At 47.2% G+C, this 22,799-nt stretch overlaps 1 protein-coding gene across 1 annotated transcript; it reads right to left on the bottom strand.

Annotated features, from left to right (window-relative positions):
- Positions 1-685: 685 nt before the first annotated feature.
- LOC119449172 (tigger transposable element-derived protein 6) lies at positions 686-8,413 on the bottom strand. The gene is made up of 2 exons (XM_049666317.1): positions 2,817-8,413; positions 686-2,300 (listed from the first exon to the last, which is right to left on the bottom strand). Exon 1 carries the CDS (start codon positions 4,729-4,731, stop codon positions 3,547-3,549), a length of 1,185 nt encoding a protein of 394 aa, XP_049522274.1. The 5' UTR covers positions 4,732-8,413; the 3' UTR covers positions 686-2,300; positions 2,817-3,546.
- Positions 8,414-22,799: the final 14,386 nt, after the last annotated feature.

The raw sequence follows: 22,799 nt of genomic DNA, 5'->3' as shown, positions 1-22,799 counted from the left end.
CAAAAAAGTATAAGGGGTTCAGCCGTTTTGTCTTCTCCACACGCACCGCACAACGTGTCTATACCTTGGTACTTTACTCGATACTACTTAGTCCGTAATACTCCCGTCCTGGCTTCAAACAACAAAGAGCTTCCCCTAGAATTATCATAGATATTTTCTTTGGCAATTTCTTGCTTGAAAGTTCTGTATGTTCCCAGTGCTGATTTCGTCTGCATCCCTGTTTTCCACAGACCCCTCTCTGTTTCTTTAACCTTTTTCTTAACCACTGTTTCTTGGTTTGCACCCCTCCTGCAGTCCAAATATTTGATTGACAATTTTCTGGTCAGCTTTCTCCATTTTGTGTCAACACTCCTCATGTACAAATAACTGAAAACTCTCTTTGCCCACCGTTTTTCTGCCATTTCTCTCAATTGCTCCTCAAATTCTATCTTGCTGCTGGCTTCCCTGCCCTCAAATGACGTCCATCCCATGTCACCCTGTACCCCCTGATTTGGTGTATTTCCGTGTGCTCCCAGAGCCAGTCTACCTACCCCTCGCTGCTTAACTTCCAACCTTGCTTGAACCTCTGATATCATGCACGGGACCGCATTGCCGAAAGTCAAACTAGGGACCATCACCCCTTTCCAAATCCCTCTCACCACTTCGTACCTATTGCAATTCCACAGTGCCCTATTTTTTATGTTCCGTTAGGTACTCAGCCCCATTGTTTATCCACACTCCAAGATATTTGTACTTATCCACTACCTCCAGCGTAACCTCCTGTATCCTATGCTCGCTGCCCTGATTATCATTAAAAATCATGACTGCTGATTTTTCTTTACTAAACTTCAAACCTAAGCTATCTCCCTCTTTACCACAGATGTCCATTAATCCCTGCAAGTCTTCCTTGGTGTCAGCCATAAGTACGTCATCCGCATACATCAGTCCTGGTAATGACTGTTTAATCCATTCTCCTTGCTTGAAAAAGGAAAGGTTAAAGCCAAGTCCACTCGTTTCTAATTTTTTTCTCCAATCCTTGTAAATACAGCATGAACAAAAAAGGTGACAGAGGGCACCCCTACCTAAGCCCCTGCTGTATCTCTATAGGCTCAGATACCTTTTTTCCCATTTTATAAGCACCTTGTTACTTTTATAGATATCTTTTAAAAGATTACTTACTCCACCTTCCACATCTGGAGTGCCCAATATGTCTCATAAATCCTTTTGGATTACACTGTCATAGGCTCCCTTGATATCCAGAAATGCGAGCCATAGGGGCCTGTGTTCCTTTTCTGCTATTTCAATACATTGCGGCAATGAGAACAGATTATCTTCTAACCTCCGGCAGCTTCTCCACATTACTAGGAGCTAATCTCGAAGGCCATGCTTTTGTGCGCGACAATCGGCAACAGCTGTATGAGCAGGAAATACGTCATGGTGGCCATGTTTTAAGTTCACTATCGCTGGCGACTGTCGTCCGGGCGTCGCAACTCGAGAATCGAATGTCTGCGCACATGTGATTTTGCCGAGTTTGTGCCTGTGCGTTTAGAACATGAAAGAAAAATAGTACACACTAACCGTTTGGTGGGCATGAGCGACTACAGCTTAAGCGGTCAGCCATTACATGGGGTTCAATGGGGACTGGGTGAGGGAATCTTCGCGACTACGTTTAAACCGCAATTACACATTAAGTGGGTACGTATTAACGAGGTTCGACTGTACTTCCTTTACAGAGCACAGGTCCGCATTCAGTGAAACCTTTGACATTATGTCAGCTAGCATTTACGAACAGTGTGTTCAGTTTCTCCTGTCTGTTGACTCCTTAGTGCTGTATGCATCACACAATTAATATCTGGGAAATGATCCAGAACATAGTCTGGGGGTTCTTCTCTGGGTTGCTTTCTGCCAATGTACGTTGGTTGGTACTCTGTAAAACATAACAAAACTTTACTTAGCAGTCGCGTAACAGCTTAGGTTTGTAAAATCATGCTGAACACTGCACATTTAATTTCAACACACTGCCATGTGCACAGTTCTAGACAGGTTAACAAGAAGGAACTGATGAAAAAAATTGCGTGGGCAAAGCATTACACCTCTTTTCACACACTGTATCGCATCAACACACGGCACGGCTACCTGTTATGCTTACCTCCAAAAAGTTCCTCAATGGGCTCCTTTATTGACGTGTCAGGTTTAGACGACGGCCAACCCCAAGCTTGTAATCCATCTGTTGAAGACGGTGAGTCGGCAAGTTTGCAATTTCCACGTACGCCGGCCTTGCATGTGCAGGTTTATCCGGACAACTCGCGCTTCGCTGTCAGCTTCGAATATAGTGAAACGAAGATTGATTAGGTGGATACCGATCAAAACATCGTGAAGAAAAGCGCGAAACGAAATGGCTTTTCACCTGTGCGTTGACACGCTACGAAAGCTGTAACTACCGGTTACGTAAGAGCGATCTGCTTTTAGTATTCATACACTGTTCTAAACATCGCTAAGGAAAGCACGATACGATACGGCTTCTCACCCGTGAGTTGAAGCACTACGAACACTATAACTACCGCTTATGCAAGATTGATCTGCTTTTAGAACTCCTACACTGTTCAACACATCGAAAACACAAGCGCGAAACAAAACGGCTTCTTCCCTGTGCGTTAACATGCCACGACAGCTGTAAATGCCAATTAGATGAGTGATGAGATCGATGAAATCAACTTCTACTTGTCCAAACGCATCCTCAGTTATGTTTAGACAATAATTATCTTTAAAAGTGGCAACATAACGAGCAGACAGCAGACTGAGTCTAGCTCTTGTGAGCGAAAGTTAAACACACTTACCTGTACTTTCACGTCGTACGATGCTTGTTTGACTTGTGAATGGCACTTCGCTGCAATCTCGGAATCCAAATTGCCACCATACACAGTTTCCTCCACACCGTAAACATAGTTTGCCGTGCAGAGTTTGCGTCCTTTCGACAGCACACTGTCGCAAAAGTGCCCATCCGCAAACACAATACAGCTGAAGCCGTATTGCAAGATAACCGGTGGCATCGCAAGTCGTTCGCAACGCCAGTCTGCACCCGAGTGCAGCTCCCAACCTGTTGCCTTCGACACTGCTCGTGAGCTCAGTGTTCTGTGCTGTAAATTTCTCAGAAAATATACACACGGCGCAAAAGCAAAGCCAACCGCTGTCACGCCGCAGGACGCTCTGCTATGTTCCAATGTGGCCTAATAGCCCTGTCCTACTACGGGTTTTTCAGCCAACTCGTTTGGCAGCACCTCGTGTCAGTTTTAGACGCGCCACCTGGCCAGCGCTGGTTCTCTATACCATCGTAGATAAAAATACATGTTTCTTACCTTGAGATGTACAGCATAAACCGCTTATAATGTAGGTCACGGCAGTCAGGAAAAATCCGCATTATAAGTGGTACCGCACTATATCAAATACGCCATTTTTTAACTCTTATTCACATGCAAATATGGTCAACCCACCTTTTATTATGTCTTTTACAACTTAACGCGCAATAAAGCACCAGAGTTGGACACTAAACAAAAAGGTTTTCCTTCATCAATGAAAAAATGCCGTTATCTTCGTCTGGCGCTGAGCCTTCACCGCATTATGCACTATCTCATCTTCAACAGCAATCAGACGCTGGAAAGCTTTCTCGCTCAAGCCCTTCTGCACGCAGTACATCCCGAGCTTGCTGATGTAATCCAGTACATCGCTGTGCGAAAGTTCCGGTGTGCTGTCTCCTTCGTCGTAGTCATTGTCTGATACATTATGATCGCGATGACGCACTGCTGCTACAATTGCTTCGTCTGTGTCTGCTTCTTCGCAGACAAAGTTATCGCAATCCTCTTTTACGAAGCCTTCGAATGTGTCATCCTGTCCAACAATGTTGTTTTTCACCAGGTCCGACCACACATCATCCGCGTTGAGGACTTCGTCGACATCGTCGCCGCGGTGGCTATCGTCGTTCCTCACATCAGGATCGCTGACCATGGCGTTGCACGCAAACCCCGCCTTTGCGAAACACTTGGCAATGGTTGACACTTTTATCTGCCACCAAGATGCCATGATCGTGTTGATGGCACTGCGCAGGTTTACCTTCACCGCTTCATCTCGCTGAAGGTTATTCAGCACTCTTTCGCAGATGCGCCTTTTATAATGCGCTTTCACTACGGCGATTACGCCTTGATCCATCGGCTGGCTCTTGGCTGTCATATTTGCGGGCAAGAACTTGAGGCTCACTGCACTGAGCTTTAAGTTAACATGATGGGCACTGCAGTTGTCAAGAGCTAGGACAACTTGTCGTTTATCTGACACCATGTCTTCATCAAATTTTTGAAGCGAAGTTGCAAATAGCTCCCGAGTCATCCATGACTTTCTGTTGGCCTTATATGTAATCGGCCAGCACTTTCTTTTTTTGAAACAGCGTGGCCGCGCCGACCTTCCAATCACAAATAAGCGCCTCTTGTCGCTGCTATCCATATTGGCGCAGAAGAGAATGGTAAACCACTCCTTCGAAGCCTTTCTACCGGAGCAGCGTTCGTGGGACAGTGCGAGTGTGCGGTTTGGGAGTAAATTATAAAACACGCCAGCCTCATCCACATTATAAATGTCCCGCTCGGCGTAGTACTTTGCCAGAATGGTCTCAATGTTTATATTAAGCCAGGCCTGAACAGCAGAATCGTCAACTTGCGCGCTCTCCTCGGAAATAACACGGCAGCTTAAACCGCTGAATCCACCCATTTAATGGGTTGAAACTATCGTGGCCCAACAAGTTGGCAAATGACCTGGCCTTTGCTTGCAGAATCGGACCACTCACGGGCATATTCTGGGCTCGCACCTCACAGAACCACTTGAACAAAGCGGCGTCGACATCTTCATACCGTAAAAACCGGACTATAGGTCAAACCGGAATATAGGTCGACCCCCCAACTAACCAATTCTAAAAATGAAAAAAAATCTTTTTCAATGGCAAAAGTACCGAAGTACACCCTTGCCTTTAAACAAATGCGACTCAGCCGATTGCACAATGGTGACTACTTATTTAAATGCTGCTCCGTGCCGTGATGTTAAGGTGCTGACAAACACGCAGGTCGATTGTTGCACAATACGAAGCCCACGGCAGCCTGGCGGGTTGCCGTGGGCTTCCGAGTACTCAATCGCCTTTTTCTTGAAGGCGACCGTGAATTGCCGTCGGCTTCCGCTCGTTTTGAAACAAAATGTGAAAAAGCAGCCTGAATGCAATGGCGAAGGCGGCTGTTTACTTCATCTGCCCATTGTTGCAAGACTTCCGTAGTTTTTCCGCCAATGTCTGGTATATAAGACGAGGGTCGACTTTTCGCAACGGTTTTTTGAAAAAAAGTTCGACCTATATTCCGATTTTTACGGTACTTTGATGAACATATCTGCTTCCTTGCTAGTGATCCAGAATCGCAGTTGCTGTTGCACCTTATCCCTGTTTTTCCAAATTGCTGACACTGCCGTAGTGGCGATGCCGTACTTGTACTTCTGCGGGACAGAAACCTTCTTTAGACCACCTTCGACGTTTTTAATGATGCCAGTTCAGTACCTGGCACGCGAGCACGCACATGTGCTCATCGCAACCCAGCCGCGCAAGACTGCACTTATCTAGCCAATCCAGGACTTTCCAAACTAGGTCACTGCAAAGACCTGCCTGACCAAGGGAAAATGATATGAGTCATTTGCAATTCTTACAAACTGTAGCATCTTGATTTTTGGATGCTTGAGGCTATCCTTCCTTAAAGCTCCGATATGTTGTCAAGTATGCATTGGAACCAACGAGCGGAACAGTTGAGCTGATGTCATGCAGGCACAACTCACACTCTGTGTGCTTGCTCATTATGTGTATGACATATCCACAAAAGTAGTATATCACAGCATCGTCTACACCGCCTCTGAAATAGCTGTGTTCGACGTCCATTCGCTCAAGAGAGCTTGAAGGACCAGAAGTAATTGCTAACAGCCTAGTCTCAATCATTTTTTCCTTACCATTTCGTATGTGTGCTTCATCAGGTTCCTCAATAGGCTCTTTTATTGGTGTCATATGCACTTCACAATATGTGGAACATCACAAATGAAGTAGATATTTTGTGACGGTTCCCAGGGATGCTCAATGAAGTGGCATGTCGCATCCATTTTTCCCGACACTCCAAGCTGGCTCCACATAGATCTGGTGTTGCCAGCCCCATCACTGATCAGAGCCAGAACTGACGCATTGTTCTTGTGCAATTACAGGATGCCGCTCATTACCAGTTCTGCAAGAACTTTTCCAGGAGCTGCTCCTTTTGTAGCAAAGCTTGCTATTGGCTGCACCCAGCCCTCGAACAGTGGCACAAACATCAGTACCAATGCATGATCAGCAAGATGATTTGCATCTGGTGCCATGACTTCACCATAGTCGATAAAGCCATCCATTCTGCATGAGGCCTTATTGAAGGAGACTCCTCGCGTCAACTTTATCTCGTCAAGGAGCAATACTCCTGGCCGTTTTACGTGACTTTTGTTGCTGAAGTGGCTTCTGACACTGTTCAATGCAACTTGGTTGAATCTATACTTGCATGGTATTCCTGCTATTATTTGGAAAAGGAGAGCCTTTGATGGCAGTGGTAGCAGCTGCATATCAGCAAGTAAAGTCTATGGCTTTGGGCTTGAGATTTGCAGTAACAAACATGCCATAAGCCATTCATCATCATATCACCTCCCATTTTTTTTACTTGGCTTTTGCAGCCATGAAAGCTGTCTTGAAAGAATATGAAGAGAGCTGTCAATTGTCTCTTCCGTAATTGCACTAAGCTTCCTCTTCACTAGAACGACTTCAGTTTTTCTCGCCTTGAGGTTGCACGAATGGCTTTGCGACTGTGATGATGTGGATAGTGGCGTGCGGTGGTGAGAAGACCAGCTTGGAGTGATGATTGTGTTGTGGCACCTAGAGAATTGGTGATGGTGATAGCAAAGAAGACGGCCATGTGCCACGGAACGAAGAAGTGACACGAGAGCGCGCAGAGCGTGAGAGCGAGCGGTAGCCTCGAACGTCAGCTCGCAGAACGGCGGTTCAAGGCTCGGGTACCGGCGACCGGGTGTCCAGCTACCGTGCGGACCTGGTCGTAGATCCCGCTCGTGGCTCTACTCTCCTGTGCACCAGCGGCCTGCTGTCATAGTGGCCTGGTGCAGTGCTTCCTGCTGGCCACTGGGGCGCCTGAACTACCTGTCCGCTGATCGAGCCCGACGTTATAGCGGCCGAGGCGTTACAGGCCAGGCGTTACTGGCCAGCTACAGCAGTGGCCTGGTGTTCTACCGGCCTGCTGTTTTTCTCCTGCTTCCACGTCGCGACAAGGAGCGGCGCGACAGCAGCGACGAAGCCACAACGTCGCTCCACCGTCACAACCACTGTCACGGGCACTGCAACGACGATGCACACGGGCGAGTGGTGACGCATGAGGGCTAGGCACATGTTTATATAGGACAAACGATTCGCGAACTCTAGTCCACGTACATGTAAATCGTCTGTATCATGCTAGCGTGTTTGTTAAAGTCTTGTGTTTCGTGTAGCAAGCTCCTGTCTGCCGTGTCCTTATTAAAGGATCCTGGGCCTAACGGAAACACTGGCAAGTTAGTTGTCGTTTCCATCACAGCAATGCAGCAACTTCAAGCGAGCAGCCTGCTTTTTCTTGCTATTTTTTTGCTACTTCGTCCGCTGCCAGAAAAACTTCTCGAGAGTCCGGCACTGAGCACATTAACACTCAATACCGTGCATGTGTTGCGCCTCCACGTTTCACCATAGTTTGATGCCACCACTGACAAAGAGATTTTGGGGTACTTCTTTGCAGGACAGCCCTTGCACAGCTTCAGCTGTTCCACATATAGCAAGAGGCATGTGAAGTCTTCTGTACACTGAACTCAGTGGTCTGCTTCCCGGCGTACACACTGCGTGGCACAACTCGACCATCTGCGCTGACAATTAAATTAAGGCTGTCTGACAACACTACAGACATTTCTACAAGCGGGATATTCTTTCTTATCCCGAGCTTGTACAAAACGACTGTTGCATCAGCAATGTCAAGGGACCAACCTCGAATTTTTCGTCCCTCTTTCGCCATGTGACTGAGCACGTGAAACACATTCTCCACCGGCATGCTGTCATCGGTAGACAAGCTCGCTTCGTCGTCGGCAACTCTGACAGCAACATCCACACACTCACTTTGTTTCTCCTGCCGTTTTTGTTTTGCTGGTGATCGTCTGTGAGCTGGTGCTTTGCGTTTCCGTGTGGGTTTCGAGAGATAACTTGGGCAATTCGGAAACAGGCGAGGCACGGCGTCTTCTTTCAGCGTCCATTTGTCGCGCGGTATGAGCACAATATCACCACTAATGTTGTGTTCGAAGACCTTTAAAATGTCATCATTGATGAAGTGGAGGTACGGAACACGAGCTTAAAAGCTTTCTGTCCAGCCGTGGTACGCACTCCCACTGTTGAAGGTGTAGCCCCACTAGGTCTCTGCAATTAAAAAAACATTTTTTTTTTTGCTGGTGTCAGGCGCCACTCCATGCCTGAAAATGTAGTGGACTGGAGGAGGATTCGAACTTACGACCTTGAGATTAGAAGTCCGATATTCTACCTCTGCACCAAGCGTATGGTTCATCAGAAAGGAATGGCAAAGCAAACAGATTAATAAACAAAATAAACAAGGCACGATAGCACAGCCATAAGCAATTTACAAGAGAACTCAACAAAATGTTGCTCATGCACAGTATGTTGTTGCATAGCAATCAGGAAAACATTTGCTACCATCAAGAACTTCTAGCAGTGCAGCCATATGTGAAAGATCGGCTGTTCTTACATTTCTGCTATTTTTTTCATATTCTGACAGGTCAAGTTTACCTTTGCTTTTCATTCCTTGCAAACCTGGAAGCATTTTACAAAAATAGAACCTTTGAAGCCGTAGCATTTAATGTGTGACATAACTTCAGTCAAGTGGTACCTCCATGAGAATTGCCGATTTTGGTGACCATGCGTACAAAAAACTTAGCTGCTTCTCAGTGCGCAACATATTGAACTGTACCTGGGAATAATATCCACTAGGGCCATTTTTATTCAAGATATGGACCCCTTCCTCTTCTACCACATCATACTTCCCACTCCGTATGACTTCCTTGCAGTCCTGTGTAAATGGGCACTTTATTTCTAGAATCACACAGTGAGATTCTGTAATTCGATCAGGTGTTGTGGACAGCCGTGGTTTTTCCTTGCACACATATATTCCACGCTGATCACCAAGTCTGAAATCCTTTTGAAACTGCCGTCATGCTACTACTTCATGGTTTATTCTATGCTGCGTGGCTGCATTATCATAGAAGTTCGGGCTCATGATGCGTTAAAAATAAATTTCTTGATATTTCTTTTGCTAAAACTGTAAACAGCACAGCCATATAGCATGCAAGAGGTATAAAACAAGCCAAACACATTATAATATATAGGTAAGCTTCAGTTTTCTTGGGCACTACGGCTGCAGTTGCTTCGTGCAACTTCAATAAACGCACGTATATGTATAGTATTGAAGCTGCAACCATTTACGTCAAACTTTCAGTTCTGAAAAAATGGAAGGCCAGCATAGCATTATAAGGTACAGTACTTGCAGTATCAGAAGATGAAGGACCCTGAGCAAAGAAAACATCCCCTTAGCTTTCTGCGCCATCTTTGCTAGGCCGCACCTAAACCTGCACTGCAATAAATTAATGCTTTGCACTTTTATTAACACCCCTTCATTCCACCCAGCCAAGCACTAGAGCTCTAATTAGCACACAGAACAACAATGATGAATAAGAGCCATATACCTTTAGTAAACGCTAGTGTGTTCAATCGAACGCCTTAGAGTTGCATCTCGCCTTTGAGTGCAAAACCCCGGTCTGCCATGACATCATGTGCCAGATAGTCGCTGATGCTACTGCTATTGGTAATAAATTTGTCCGAGGCACGCCCTCCATAAGCTTTGGAAAAAAAAATCGCATCATCTCACCCTATGGGCAACCATGGTGGGATGCGAAAGCATCGTGAGGGGGTGCGCATCAAGTTTCCGTTTCGTTTCACTTGGCAACAATGAAAGTTAGAGTGAGAGAATGTATTGAGAAGAGAGGAGATGTTTGTATGGGGTTGTTTTCGTTTGATGTGTACGACTATCGCCGCATTGTCGGGAATTTTCCTGGGTAGGCATTGCACGAGTTCCTGCACTTCGATCGAAACGTTCACGACTTGCCCCGACGCTGACGTTTGTTCTGGACGCTCCCGACCTTGCTCAGGTTGTTGTCGAACCAAACCCTGGCTTCCCGAGCCTTCCTCTGCTCCGCGGCGGTGGCCCTACCGCGGCAACTAGCACCGACTGACGTTGACATTGTTCGTAGCGTTTCGCACATCGTTGCACAGAGAGAGAATGACGGAAGCACAGCGAACACGTGCTTTATACTGCGCCGCTACACTTGCGCCGCCTACTGGCGTACCCTGAGAGAGAGAGGGAGAGAGTGAGCGAGAGAGTTATATGCAATGATTTGCTGCGCCGCACCTGTGGCGGAGAGGGGAAGAGGAGAGCACACACCTGCGTAGGAGAGGAGAATGAGGGAGAGTTGCACATGCGCAATACGGGTGCGGACGTTGCAGAACGGACACTGCCCCGAGCATAAGATGCTCTCGCATCTAAAACATTATAAATTCATTTGGGGCAATCGCTACAAGAAACTTGACGGTGTTGTGTGCTTTGTAGCTGCTGAATGTCTGTGCCCTGGCCATCAGCTTCTTGGGGTTCTGCAAAAACACCTCTGTGCAATCAAGAATGCATGTGGTGTTGCCATGCTTATTATCAATGAAGGAATCTGGCATGCTGTTTTGAATGTGAGATTTTCGCAGCCAGATGACAACCTTCTTTATGATCTTGCAAAGTAGGCTGAGCATGTATGACACGTGGTTTCCAACACTCGACACAAAGGGGGCCAAATTGTGGCCATCTGCTGTGCAGGACAACATAATCGTTAACCACGTCTTTTCATTGTCAGACAAAAGCAGGCAAACTTGCTTGGTCCTTGTCAACTCCGCTTTAGTGATGGCAGGCATATCGAAATACACCAGAGTTTGGTCTGCATTTGCGATCTGGCTGGAGCTGGTACGTGTTGCTGTATCTCAACGATTGGTCGTCGTCTTTGTCACCGTTTTAGTGTGGAGAACTACAGTGGTAGGCATCCTAGGGCATCTCTCTTACTGGCGGAGCCTTTTTCGGCACACGATCGGAAGTAGCACTTCTTTCTCGGCTTTCTACCTCGGTTAGGAGGAACTCGAGAATCTTCGTCAACTTGTCATCCACTCCTGTGGTGTCTGCCTGTGCTGTTGTCTGTATTTCACCGTCGTCTTCGTAGTTCCCTCGAGGTGCAGGTCCTTTGGAACGGCAAGCTTGTCTGTTATAGTCGACTACGAGGTCGTGTGGCAGCGCCGCTTATATGATGTCGCACATCATAGTCGAGTAAGTAACAGCATTGACACCCAAACTGCGCAGCCCGCGTATATGTCCCTGAACATGGTCATATAGTTTTCGAAGTCCACGCAGGTCACTCGCTGAAGTAACGGCTGGTAATGCTCGGAGTTTGGCGAGATTATCTTGTTTGATTTGCGTTCTGTCGCCGAAGCATCTCTGCAGCATTTCTAGTGCGTCTTTATAGCAAGCCTCAGTAGCATGCAGGCCCTTTATCGCTACTAGGGCTGGTCCATGCAGTAACGAGCGAAGGTACTGGAACTTTTCACAAATTGAGAGACGAGAGTTCTTGTGGATGGCCTTTTGGATTGGTCCCAAAAGGGCATCCAGTTGGCCAACTCACTGCTGAAGGTCTCCAAGTGAAGCTTGGGCAACTTCATGCCGTCACCTCGGAGATTTGTTTCTTCCCTTTGATGGTAACTTGATTGCGGCACAGTTTCAAGCGGTATTTTGTCAACTTGCAGGGAGGTCAGCTTTGCTTGCAGACGACCGATCATGATTGTCGCCTCATCGTCACTGCCTCGCTGTACTCAGCCTCAAATTCCGCTTCAGGGATCAGTGGTTCCAGCTTCTCATTGATCTTGCGCAGTTCCTCGTTACTTGTTTCCAGTCGGTGTATGAGGGTCGTAACTTGGCTTGATGTTCCCTCTCGCAGGACAAGCTCGGCCTCAATGATGCGAGAGTAGTGACTGCGACGAACACGCCTTTTGGCCTGATGCTTATCCATGCACTTATCCTTGAAAGCATTGGCAGATCTCGACATTCGTTGTGTCTAAGGGGTCGAAAGAGTCAAGTCCGCTGTTGGCTGTGATGCTCCTTTCCCGGGTTTCGGCACCATGTGAAAGATTGATAACACAGAACTCGGTTTAAAGGGAAAATTAAAGAAAACTTATATTCTGGTTATGCCGTACAGTGGAACAAAGGAAAACATCGCAGCGTAGGACGCAACGTCCACTCTGTCTGGTCTCTCTCACACACGCACACGGTCCGTCCCCCCTCGTCATTGAAACTCCACCCCGCCTCCTAGATGTAAACACAACAGGAGTGACACCCTGCTCTTCGTCAATCACTGAGGGCATAGGTTGCCTCCGTCGAGGTGGTGCCGTCTCCACTCTCTATTTCGGCCAGACAAGGGGTCCATTTCGCTTTCTCTAGGAAAGGCGTCTGGAGTGCGCACGTGTGGTTAAAACAAATACAACAATGCAAAATAGAACAGACCCCTTGAATATAAACGAAGACCAAATTGTTTCTATTTATGCAATGAAAAGGGAGAATTCTAGAGCACCGAGTGATAGCGTGAAGGGAAATTCAATTTTCAGTATTAAATACATGCAAAAGGTATGCGTGAGCGGAAGCAATTCTAGGTGACCTAGAAGAAAAAAAATATTTGCTGGCATAAAATATTGCACATAACTCCATATACAAGGATAATGCCGCTCAAGCAAAGAATACGACAAAAAATAAAGTGCAAGTTTATGATATATTGAAGTTACAAAGTTGAAAATGGCGAACAAAGGGCAGGTGCAGTGCAAACAATACTCATTTGTCAAGAGGGAAGTTCTGTTCAGCACTGCACACACACAAGGAATGAGGCTAGAATACATGAAACGTGAAAACTGCAAATTGTATACAGGTGTAGAGCATGACATGTAATGAAAGGCCAGAAATTTTCTGCATGCTTCTGTTTCAAAAAGTGCCATCGCATGTGACAATATCAACAAAGAGTCCAGACATTTTGGAGCAGATTACAGCATTGACAATGATTTTGGACAGTAGGTGTGCCTTCACATTACCTCAAGGGCCGAAGACCCCGAGTTAATTGCCATTTTCCGGTGAATGGCTGGAACAAAATGAAGAGCCCATGGACACAGAGAACCCCTTCTTGCCCTGCGAAGCTGCAGCTTCCAAGGTCAACGAATCCATCAATCAGTCCCGTTTAGTTGACCATAAATTTTTTTGAGAGCTTAATCTCATTAATAATAAAAATTCCGTGTTGGTGTCGAGCATTAATGTTTTCTGCCTTCATAGGTACTGCCGCGAGCACCTTTTCACTTAAGCCATATCCACTTTTGTACCTGCGGATGTAAGACTGCAGGCATGAAGGGCTCGGAACGACCATCACTTTGTGCTTTCGAATATGTTCGTACAATCGTGGGCTCTTCATATGCATCACAATGCATTCTAAGATCCACTCTTGCTCAAATTTCATTCCATTTGTCCCTTTCCTTGTTGAAGCTTCAAAGCATGCTTGAACCTGCATTTTTTGCTTTCTCGACAAGCCTTTCAAAAAGCTTCATTGTTCTGTTTCACTTTTCAAGCATGCTATGGAAAAGTTGCGCATTTCTTTTTGCATCAGCTTGCATGACAAGTTAGCCTGTCTTGCTCTTGTATGGTTTTAGGACGCCTGATTTAACAGCAACTCCCTAAGGTACTTGCATTGCAGGCTATCCCGTGACATTTGATGCCATAACACTTCCCTCTGTAAACTTTTTGTACTTCGTTTTCAGCATTTTGAACTCTTCACAAGGAATCGTACCATCCATCTCAAACAGCAAATTCTTAACATCATTAACACTGCTTACATCGACGCTTTTCACCAATTATCCCCGTACATATGCCGTGTAGTGGAAGTCTACATCACTCCTAGAGCACAAAAGCAACTTGTGGAAGCACAAAGTTTCACTGGTGCATACACCGAAAACACCACTATGTCCGGGGTGCTTGAAATCGGGTGCCTGGCCCAGTACTTACTTGGGAGGCCTTCTTCTATGACATTGCCCAAGCCTCCGTTGCTGCTGTTGCCATGCGAAATTAATGGGATGTTGCTGACAATGCTGTGCTCATGCCCATCAAAACTGTCGTCCTTTTTTTGCTTGCACGGCGCACATCCAGTCAACGTAACTTTCTTTTCAATGGCAGCTTCTTGAAAAGGTACGCAGGGACATTAGGAAACAGTCGGAGTCGCGTCGGGTGTCAAAGAAGGGTGATCATAGAAAATTTACACTGTCTCGCCGTTGAGAACATGTTTGTAGCTGCAAGCTATAAATCTCTCGTTGAAGTGAGCCTCACAGACAATGTAGTTCTCCAGTGGCTTGTCAGCTCGCGGAATTGAACATTCCGAAGTCTGGCAGCATTCGTCTTCGTCGGGAACTGCAAAGAGGGAGGTTCTTTCCATTTTCTCTGGCTAATATGTATCCCATAGTGGCATCCAGGCACCAAACCATGTAAGAATTAAGATTGTTGAGATTTTGATCAGACTGCTCAAGAAAAAGGAGAATGAACACAGGAATCGCACTCGAACGCTTAAGGCACGTTAAACGCTAAAGTGGCCAGGCGGCCAATATGTATCCTATAGTGGCATCCAGGCACCAAACCATGTAAGAATTAAGATTGTTGAGATTTTGATCAGACTGCTCAAGAAAAAGGAGAATGAACACAGGAATCGCACTCGAACGCTTAAGGCACGTTAAACGCTAAAGCGGCCAGGCGGCCAATATGTATCCTATAGTGGCATCCAGGCACCAAACCATGTAAGAATTAAGATTGTTGAGATTTTGATCAGACTGCTCAAGAAAAAGGAGAATGAACACAGGAATCGCACTCGAACGCTTAAGGCACGTTAAACGCTAAAGTGGCCAGGCGGCCAAGCGGATTTTCAAAGCAGCGAGGCTGCGAGCACGCACGGCTGTTCAGACCGGCCGGGTTGTCTGGCTGCTCGTGCCTCTGGGGAGGCGGAACATCTCACAATTTCATGGACGTGACAGCAAAGCGCTGCATCCTGCACAATCTTCTTCCATAGCTCTTTCTTATAGTCTGCTTCCTTGTACCTTGGGCTACATTTGTCGTACAGGACTGGGTACTGCTTGATTGTGTCCAGCAGCAATTCCACAGAGAACACAACCGGTTCAGACATGCTGAACGCCATTTGCATTCTCTCGGCCAGACGTTTGCATTCGTTCACCAGTGCGTCTTCCATTTTGGGTTTTGATTGGTTGCGGCCATAGCGGCCAACTTTGCCGCGTGGAAAAAATCGGTCCGTGCGCACTCCGGCCAAGCGGCCGCGGACTTTCCACTTTGCGGGAAATCCGCGGCCGCTTGGCCGGATCCGCCTCTCCGCTTACTCGCTTCCGCCTTCAGCGCCTTTAATGTGAACATGCCTTTGGACGGGCGGGTAATCGTTCGCGGGTGTGCCCTCGCAGTCTGCCACGAAGAGGCAAAAGCCAGGCATGCAAAGCGCTGGTCGACGACAGCGGTAGAGAGTGGCTGCAACAACACTCGCTCAAATTTCACACGCTGGCATGCAGTAATGGATAACAATTTCCAGGTTCTCGCTAAAACTGAATTATAATCGTGTCCAGATGAGCCTCCAGGGTCTAGCTGGAAAAGAACAACATCTAGAAAAGAACAACGCATCCCAGGCATAGCCTCCTGGACGTATACTATGGAGGCAAGCGAGGCACAGGTCGTGATCAAAGTGAAACCACATGCGCTTGGCCCTTGCACGTGGAGGCAGAGGGCGTCTGCTCGAGGCATAGAGTTTCATACAGTAATTGCTAGAGGGAACTCTAGCGCTGCGATCGTTCAGCCACCGCGGGAATGATGGGTAGTACATGGATTTGGCTGATCTTCGTACTTGTGGATTCAGACGTTCTTGTGGCTTTGTTTATTACACTGCATTTGTCTTCATTGTCGTAAATTTCGGAGCAATGTATACTTTTTCGAGTGCAGGAGACGCTGCGAACACGCGCATTGCTAATTATTGCAGCGGTTCAGCCTGTTGAGGTGGCCAAATCGAGACGCACTAAGCATCTCAACGCACTGGCTTGCCCGCGAGAAATTCATAATGGCGTTCTGCGCTGCTTGTCAATGCATGCGTCCCTGGCGTAATGGTTCAATATCGGGTTTCTATGCTAGAGGTCCTGCATTTGAATTCTGCCATCAGACAAGTTTAATAATGTGTATTTAATCATTTACAGTGCAGTCCACTTATAACGATATCGAGAAAAACGAGAAATCCGATCGTTATAACCGATCATCGCTATATCTGGACTGCCGAAAAAAATTGCCGAAAATACCTGTGCAGTCCCGAAACCGTAACTGCCACTTGCGATTAAAAAATTGATGTTGTAGAAAGTAGGCGGTGAAAAATAAAACTTTTATTTATAGCTCTAAATAGCGTCTCAATCGTTAGGCACGCTGAAATAGATATCTGCACTTGCTTTCGCGGAAGTTTCGGATTCACAACCGCCGTGTACATCGCGTCCATCAGCTGCGCGAACACTGGCGGCTATAATTTAGCATGCTTAATTCAATGAGCGACTCGATCGACGACGTTGCACTTTGGTTGAACCTCGGGGTCGGTGTCAAAGACGGGTCATTGTCAATCTCGTCGTCACTGCTGCTACTGTTGTCGCCGCTGTCGCACAACACCGCCGCCCTGTCAGAGTTCTCTTCGCAGAACGAGGCAGCACTATCAGCACTTACAAACTGCTCCATCGAAGCACCGCCTTTGTGATCGTCAGTAGCGGCATCTTCCTAGAGTTCGGCAATGCCAGCGGCTTCCACCGTGTTGGTTTCACCCATGTTGGTTTCGCCCCGGTGCACAAAGCCCGCCTTTTCCGTTGATCGGCATGGACACTGCTTCTAGCTTTCATGATCGTGGCGCTCCTGGTTTTCACAATCGTCGATATCATCCACTGCGCGAGCTCGTACTTAGAGTCTTGCAAAATTTGCAGCTTCGTCTCGAGACTCGAGAGACGCAGCTTTGCGCTTTGTCGGCGCACCTCCCGCTGCTTCCGCGGTGCATTTCCGCGCTCGCTGAGAGAGGGAGAATGTAAAGGGAGCGTAGGCCGCGCAGCCGCCGCTTGCTTATCGCTTTCTCCCCCCTCTTGGAAAATCAGTTTCGTCTCAAGGGGCGCACCTGCCGCTGCTTCCGTTGAGAGAGTGCGCGGCAGGGAGCGCAGGCGCCCCTCGCCAGAGGAGGCGTTGCCTTCGCTTATCGCCTTTTTTCCGCCCTCTCCTCGCGCGACCGCCGGTGGCACGCGGGGGCGAAGCAGCTGGCGCCATCTTGTGCACGCTTTACCAACTTGCGATGCTCTCCGTGGCTTTCGCAATCGGCGCGCGGGTGGGATGCGCTGCGCGGTAATAGCGGCAGATACGAACTCGCGTAGGCAAACTTTTCGCCCCGTCTCGGTTGAAGGCAACGTAGGAACGCAATTTTCACGATTATTCTGCATGAAAAATACCGCCCAGAAGCAAAATTTCAATCGTTATATCCGATATGCGGTGAATGACATATCGTTATATATGTTTTTTTTTCTCATTGCCCTAATGCATAAGTTGATACTCTTAGCTCGACTCATCGTTATAACCAATATATCGTTATATGTGGTATCGTTATATGTGGACTGCACTGTATTACACCGCATTTTGTTGAAAATGAGGAGTTTACGAAGCCATTTGAAGCCAGGACAAAGTTTAAGCAAATCCATGCACTATACCCATCGTTCCCATGCTGGCTGAACTGCCCCGCTTGCAATTCCTAAAGACACTCGTGCCAGAATTCCCTCTAGTAATTATTGTATGAAACTCTATGGCTGGAGGCATCTCGGAGGCGCCGCCACATATCGTTGCATGAAAAGGTGGCCTCCCGTCGCACGCAGCACGCCCCAGCCGTTGCTGACACCTCCCTCTCTAGCCACCATAGTACAGCGAGCTAGAATATGGGTAGCATGCTCAGCGGCACCGTGCGAGTGTCACCGCCAATGTCACATCGAAGCGAAGGCACGTGGTGCCGCTACTCGCGACTGTATTGTATGTAGCCTTTGTGAATGCCACATTTTCGCAGGGTGCCTATAGCAGAGGAACCGTGGTTACGGCGTCATAACAGCATGGCAGACACACTGCAAAGTCAAAAAGCTTTCTGCATTTTTTTCAGGTTTATATTGAAGTCATACGTTAAATTATTTTTGTTTGATTTGTCCAAGCGCAGGGAGCGGCATTGGTGCTTGAGCTCAGTGTGTTGCACAGCGCGAAAGATCTGCGCTCACACGGGCGAGAAAATACACAGAGAACATATAGAAACAAAGCAGTAGGGTACCGGTTTAGTATATTTAGGTCTGTTAGGTTTACGTGTGGTGTACGTGCCAGCGCCCAAGCACTTCAGTGCGGTGCTGGTCAAGTGCATCGCACACACCTAGTGAACTCTTATAGAATACCCTCCTAGGTCGTGAGAAAGTGTGACAAAAAAAAAACATGCTTGCAGCGGTCACTGCCTCTGCACGCATGCCGCGGCTTGCAAGCGCCTTCCAACGTGTAGACTATACTTTTCAGAAGTATTTTATTATGATAGCATGAAAAATTTTATTGATAACTTACATGACATTTTAGTCAAAGCCATTGAAGTCGTCCTAGTCGCTAGCGACTAGGACAGGTTGGAGTTCCATTGGCACATCACTGTTGTCTTCCGACTCGCTGATATCCAACTCGCCAACATCACCATCAGTCACGAACAGGATCAACCCAGCCTTGTGACACCCTGCCACAATCGTTTTCTCATAAATTGAGTTCCATGCCTCTCTAAACCATTTGGACATATGTAAAGTACACACCACAAATGTTGTTCTTAATTTCAACAGCTGCTCAACCTTGAAGTTTGGCCCTCTCTCATTTCTCTGAGCTGCCTGCATTCATACCTTTTACGTAAAAATGTAGCCTTGCCATAATGTAAAATTTTACGACATCTCTTGTCAGTTTCTGAGTGCAAAGTACGCCCAGCTTCCCAGTGAAGCCTTGCTTTGACCATGTCTAGCATGTCAAGAATGCTGTCTACACACAGCTTGTTATAACTAAAACCCTCAGTAAAGAAGTCCTCCAGGTTTCGCACAAAGCCATAAAGCTGAGGAAATGAATACAAGAGCCCTCCTCTGCCACAGAATCTTGTGTAGCATGCAAGCTACGAGGCTCGTTCAAGTCAATCCGGAACTTTTTTTAAAAACAAATACAAGAAATTTCAAAGTGTGCAAAGTCGATTTATTTTTCCACATAACCTCCAGCTACAGTTATGCACTTATACCAGTGTTTAACTAACACCTGGAATGCTTCGGCTTATAAAGATTTATTATTACGATGGAACCATTGTAGGACACCATTCTTCACTTCATCATCAGTGTTGAAATGTTTTCCTCCAAGGAATTCCTTCAGGGGCCCAAACAGGTTGAAATAACTTGGTGCTAAGTCAGGACTAAAGGGGGGTGTGTGGTAATATCTCCCAGCCAAGTTCCTGGATTGTTTGGAATGTGCGTTGAGCGGTATGCGGTCGTGCGCTGTCTTGCAAAAAGACCACACCCTTTGTGATCAAACCCGGACGTTTCTTCCGTAACCTCTTGTGCACATCACGCAGAACACGGCAGTAATACTCACTGTTGATGGTGACAGCATGGGGTAAAAAATCAACGTGAATAATTTCCTATTAAAGACGATAGTCTTTCTTGGGGAACTTAAACGCTGAAAATTTGGTCTGTCTGTCTGTCTGTCTGTCTGTCTGTCTGTCACCCGATTCAGCCACCCGGCCAAAGTTGGACCACTTGCTTACCGCCCACACTACTTAAACTGGTACGGCTGTTCATACTTGTGAACGTTATCGATCACAAAGTAAATATTACGCATATCTGAGGCGCAACATCACTAGGTAAGTATTAGGAGGTGTGTTCCTTTAATAGAAAATACATAGATACGTAACTCTAAAGACCCTAGTTTCTTAAGCTGCGCTGAAAATGCCATGCTATGCGCGCCGACGAATGACGTTCCCCGACTGCGCGCCGACGAGCGCCCTCTGCCATGGAGAAGGAAACCTTCTGCACAAGCTCATGTTTCCCGATGTATTGCCAGATGGCGTCCATGTCTCACGCAGCGCCTCCTCAATTTTATCAATGCCAGCCAGATGCGGCCGATTCAACATAAAGGAAGCGCTGTCTGAGGCAGGGCAAAACATAAATGGCCGCTTGATGAAATAATGCGGTAAAATGAAATCTGTTCAAACAAACCTTCATGCCAGGATGGAAATGGTACGAGAACAGCATCACGGGTGGCCGCGGATCAGACCAGCACTCATGTAGTACGGCCGGCAGAAGATTTCGACGACATTTGCAGCGAAGCACGCAGATACGCGGCAATTTTTTTCCATAGAATGTAACCCACGGTTCAATGCAAAATTCTTGAAAGTTCTGAAGCGTCCTTAAAAGTTATTAAAGTTTTCTTTTTCCCTCTTGAACACAAGCTGCTGTACAGCGAATTCTTCCGTTACTACGTGCTTTCGAACTGTCGCACGGAAACTGAGCGCCTTGCCAGAGCAACATCAAGTTGCCTTCAATGAGAACCGTCATGGCAGTGTTTTTTATCCCAGAATACACTTGCCATCACTTTACCAGCAGACGCAACCGTTCGAAATTTCTTGGGAGGTGGTGATTCCATATGCTTCCACTGCATCGATGCTGTTTTGGATTCTGGGGTGAAATGGTGAACCCGTGTTTCGTCACATGTCATGGTGCGATTAAAAAAATCCTGGCCTTCCCTTTCGTAGTGTTCCTTCAGTTCTCTACAAACTTCAACTCTTCTGTGTCTATCAAAAGCAGACAACTGCTTTGGGACCCAGCGTGCACTCACTTTTTGGAACAACAAATGATCATGAATTATTGTGTTCACTGTTCCTAACGACAAATTACACACCCTTGCAATTTCACGATAGATTATGCGACGATTGTCCAGGATCAGCTGCTCCACGCTCTGAATGTTCTCAGGAATGACTACTGTGGGCTGTGATCCACCTCGACCAGGATTGTCAGTAATAATAATAATAATAATAATTTTTATTGGCACTTGAAAAAAAGAGAAAAGAAAGGGGAGGAGGGGTAGAGGAGTAAAGAGAAAGGGGGATCGCCCCGGGTGGTGTGCTAGGCGTGGCAGATAGGTACAGACCCGTACGCGGAGCGCCTGCCAGCCATCTTCCTAGTGTCGTACTCGGCGCCCGGGCGACACGTATTCCTTGAGAGGTGTATAGGCATGGTGTCGCCGTTGATCTTTCCCGGCGGGACGTTTCTCAGCCTTCCGAAGCGATTCGTCACAGGCGATCAGAATATCCTTCAAGCACGCTGCCCCGCTGGTCGCCGAACGTAACAGGGTGAACAGTGTCCGGGTGGCGCGGCGCTGGACACATATTGGTTAGGTGAACCTGAAAAGGGTTCCATACAGAAAAGCAGTACTCCAGTCGTGGCAGCACAATGGCAGTGTAAAGTGCATGGAAAGCATCCGGGCCGGAGGGTTTTGACGTGTGTACCATGAAACAGAGTGTGCGACGCGCTTTGGCCACTGTGTTGGAGACATGCAGTGAAAAATGGAGTTGGGGTGAACGTGACTACTAGAATTGCAGCTAAGGAAACATTACGCAGGACAGAGCCATCAGGCATATAAACGGGCGAGGTAGCTCTCTTGCTGTTGTGAAAACTGAGAACAACACTCTTAGTTTCGCTGATAGAGAGATCGTTGACTGATGCCCACTGGGAAACACGGGTGAGGTAGTCTTGCAGGTGGACACAGGAGTTATCAGACGATGAGACAGGAACCAAGATAGATGTGTCATCTGCATACTGCATTAGTAGAACGTCGTTCGACTGCGGCATGTCGTTAACATAGAGGGAAAAGAGAGTCGGAACTAGGACAGAACCCTGGGGGACCCCAGAGAGGGCAAGGTAGCACTCGGAGTGCGATCCGTGGTAATGGACCTATTAGCGTCCCACCACGAAGCGTGCTAACCAGAGGAGCAGTGTGCCTTGAAGAACAGCTTGAGCTGCTTTTGTCACCCGAATGGCATGGTCGAGTGTATCGAATGCGATGCTGAGATCCAATTGGATCAGGTCAGTTGGCGTGCCGCTATCCATGTTGGAACGGACGTAATGTGCGACCGTGGCTAGGGCTGTCTCACAACTGCGATTGGGACGGAATCCGTGCTGAGAGGAAGCAAGAATGCAGTTCTGCTCAAGGAATGCTATAATGGCGCGATTGACTAGATGCTCGAATGTCCTGCAAAGCATGGAGGTGATTGAGACTGGGTGATAGCTGGACATCTCACATGTGGGCTTCCCTCGGCCCTTGTGGACAGGGGTGACAAAGGATTCATTCCATTTCTGGGCAACAAAGGCGTTGTCCACAAAAGACTGAATCATGAGTAGGAGGGAGTGGGATACGTGCGGGTAGATGAGTTTCAGGAAGGAAGGAGCAACATAATCA

Source organism: Dermacentor silvarum, chromosome 4 (genome assembly GCF_013339745.2).
Source record: "Dermacentor silvarum isolate Dsil-2018 chromosome 4, BIME_Dsil_1.4, whole genome shotgun sequence".
In the NCBI taxonomy this organism is placed as follows: Eukaryota; Metazoa; Arthropoda; class Arachnida; order Ixodida; family Ixodidae; genus Dermacentor; species Dermacentor silvarum.
This window is presented reverse-complemented; position numbering and strand designations above follow the sequence as displayed.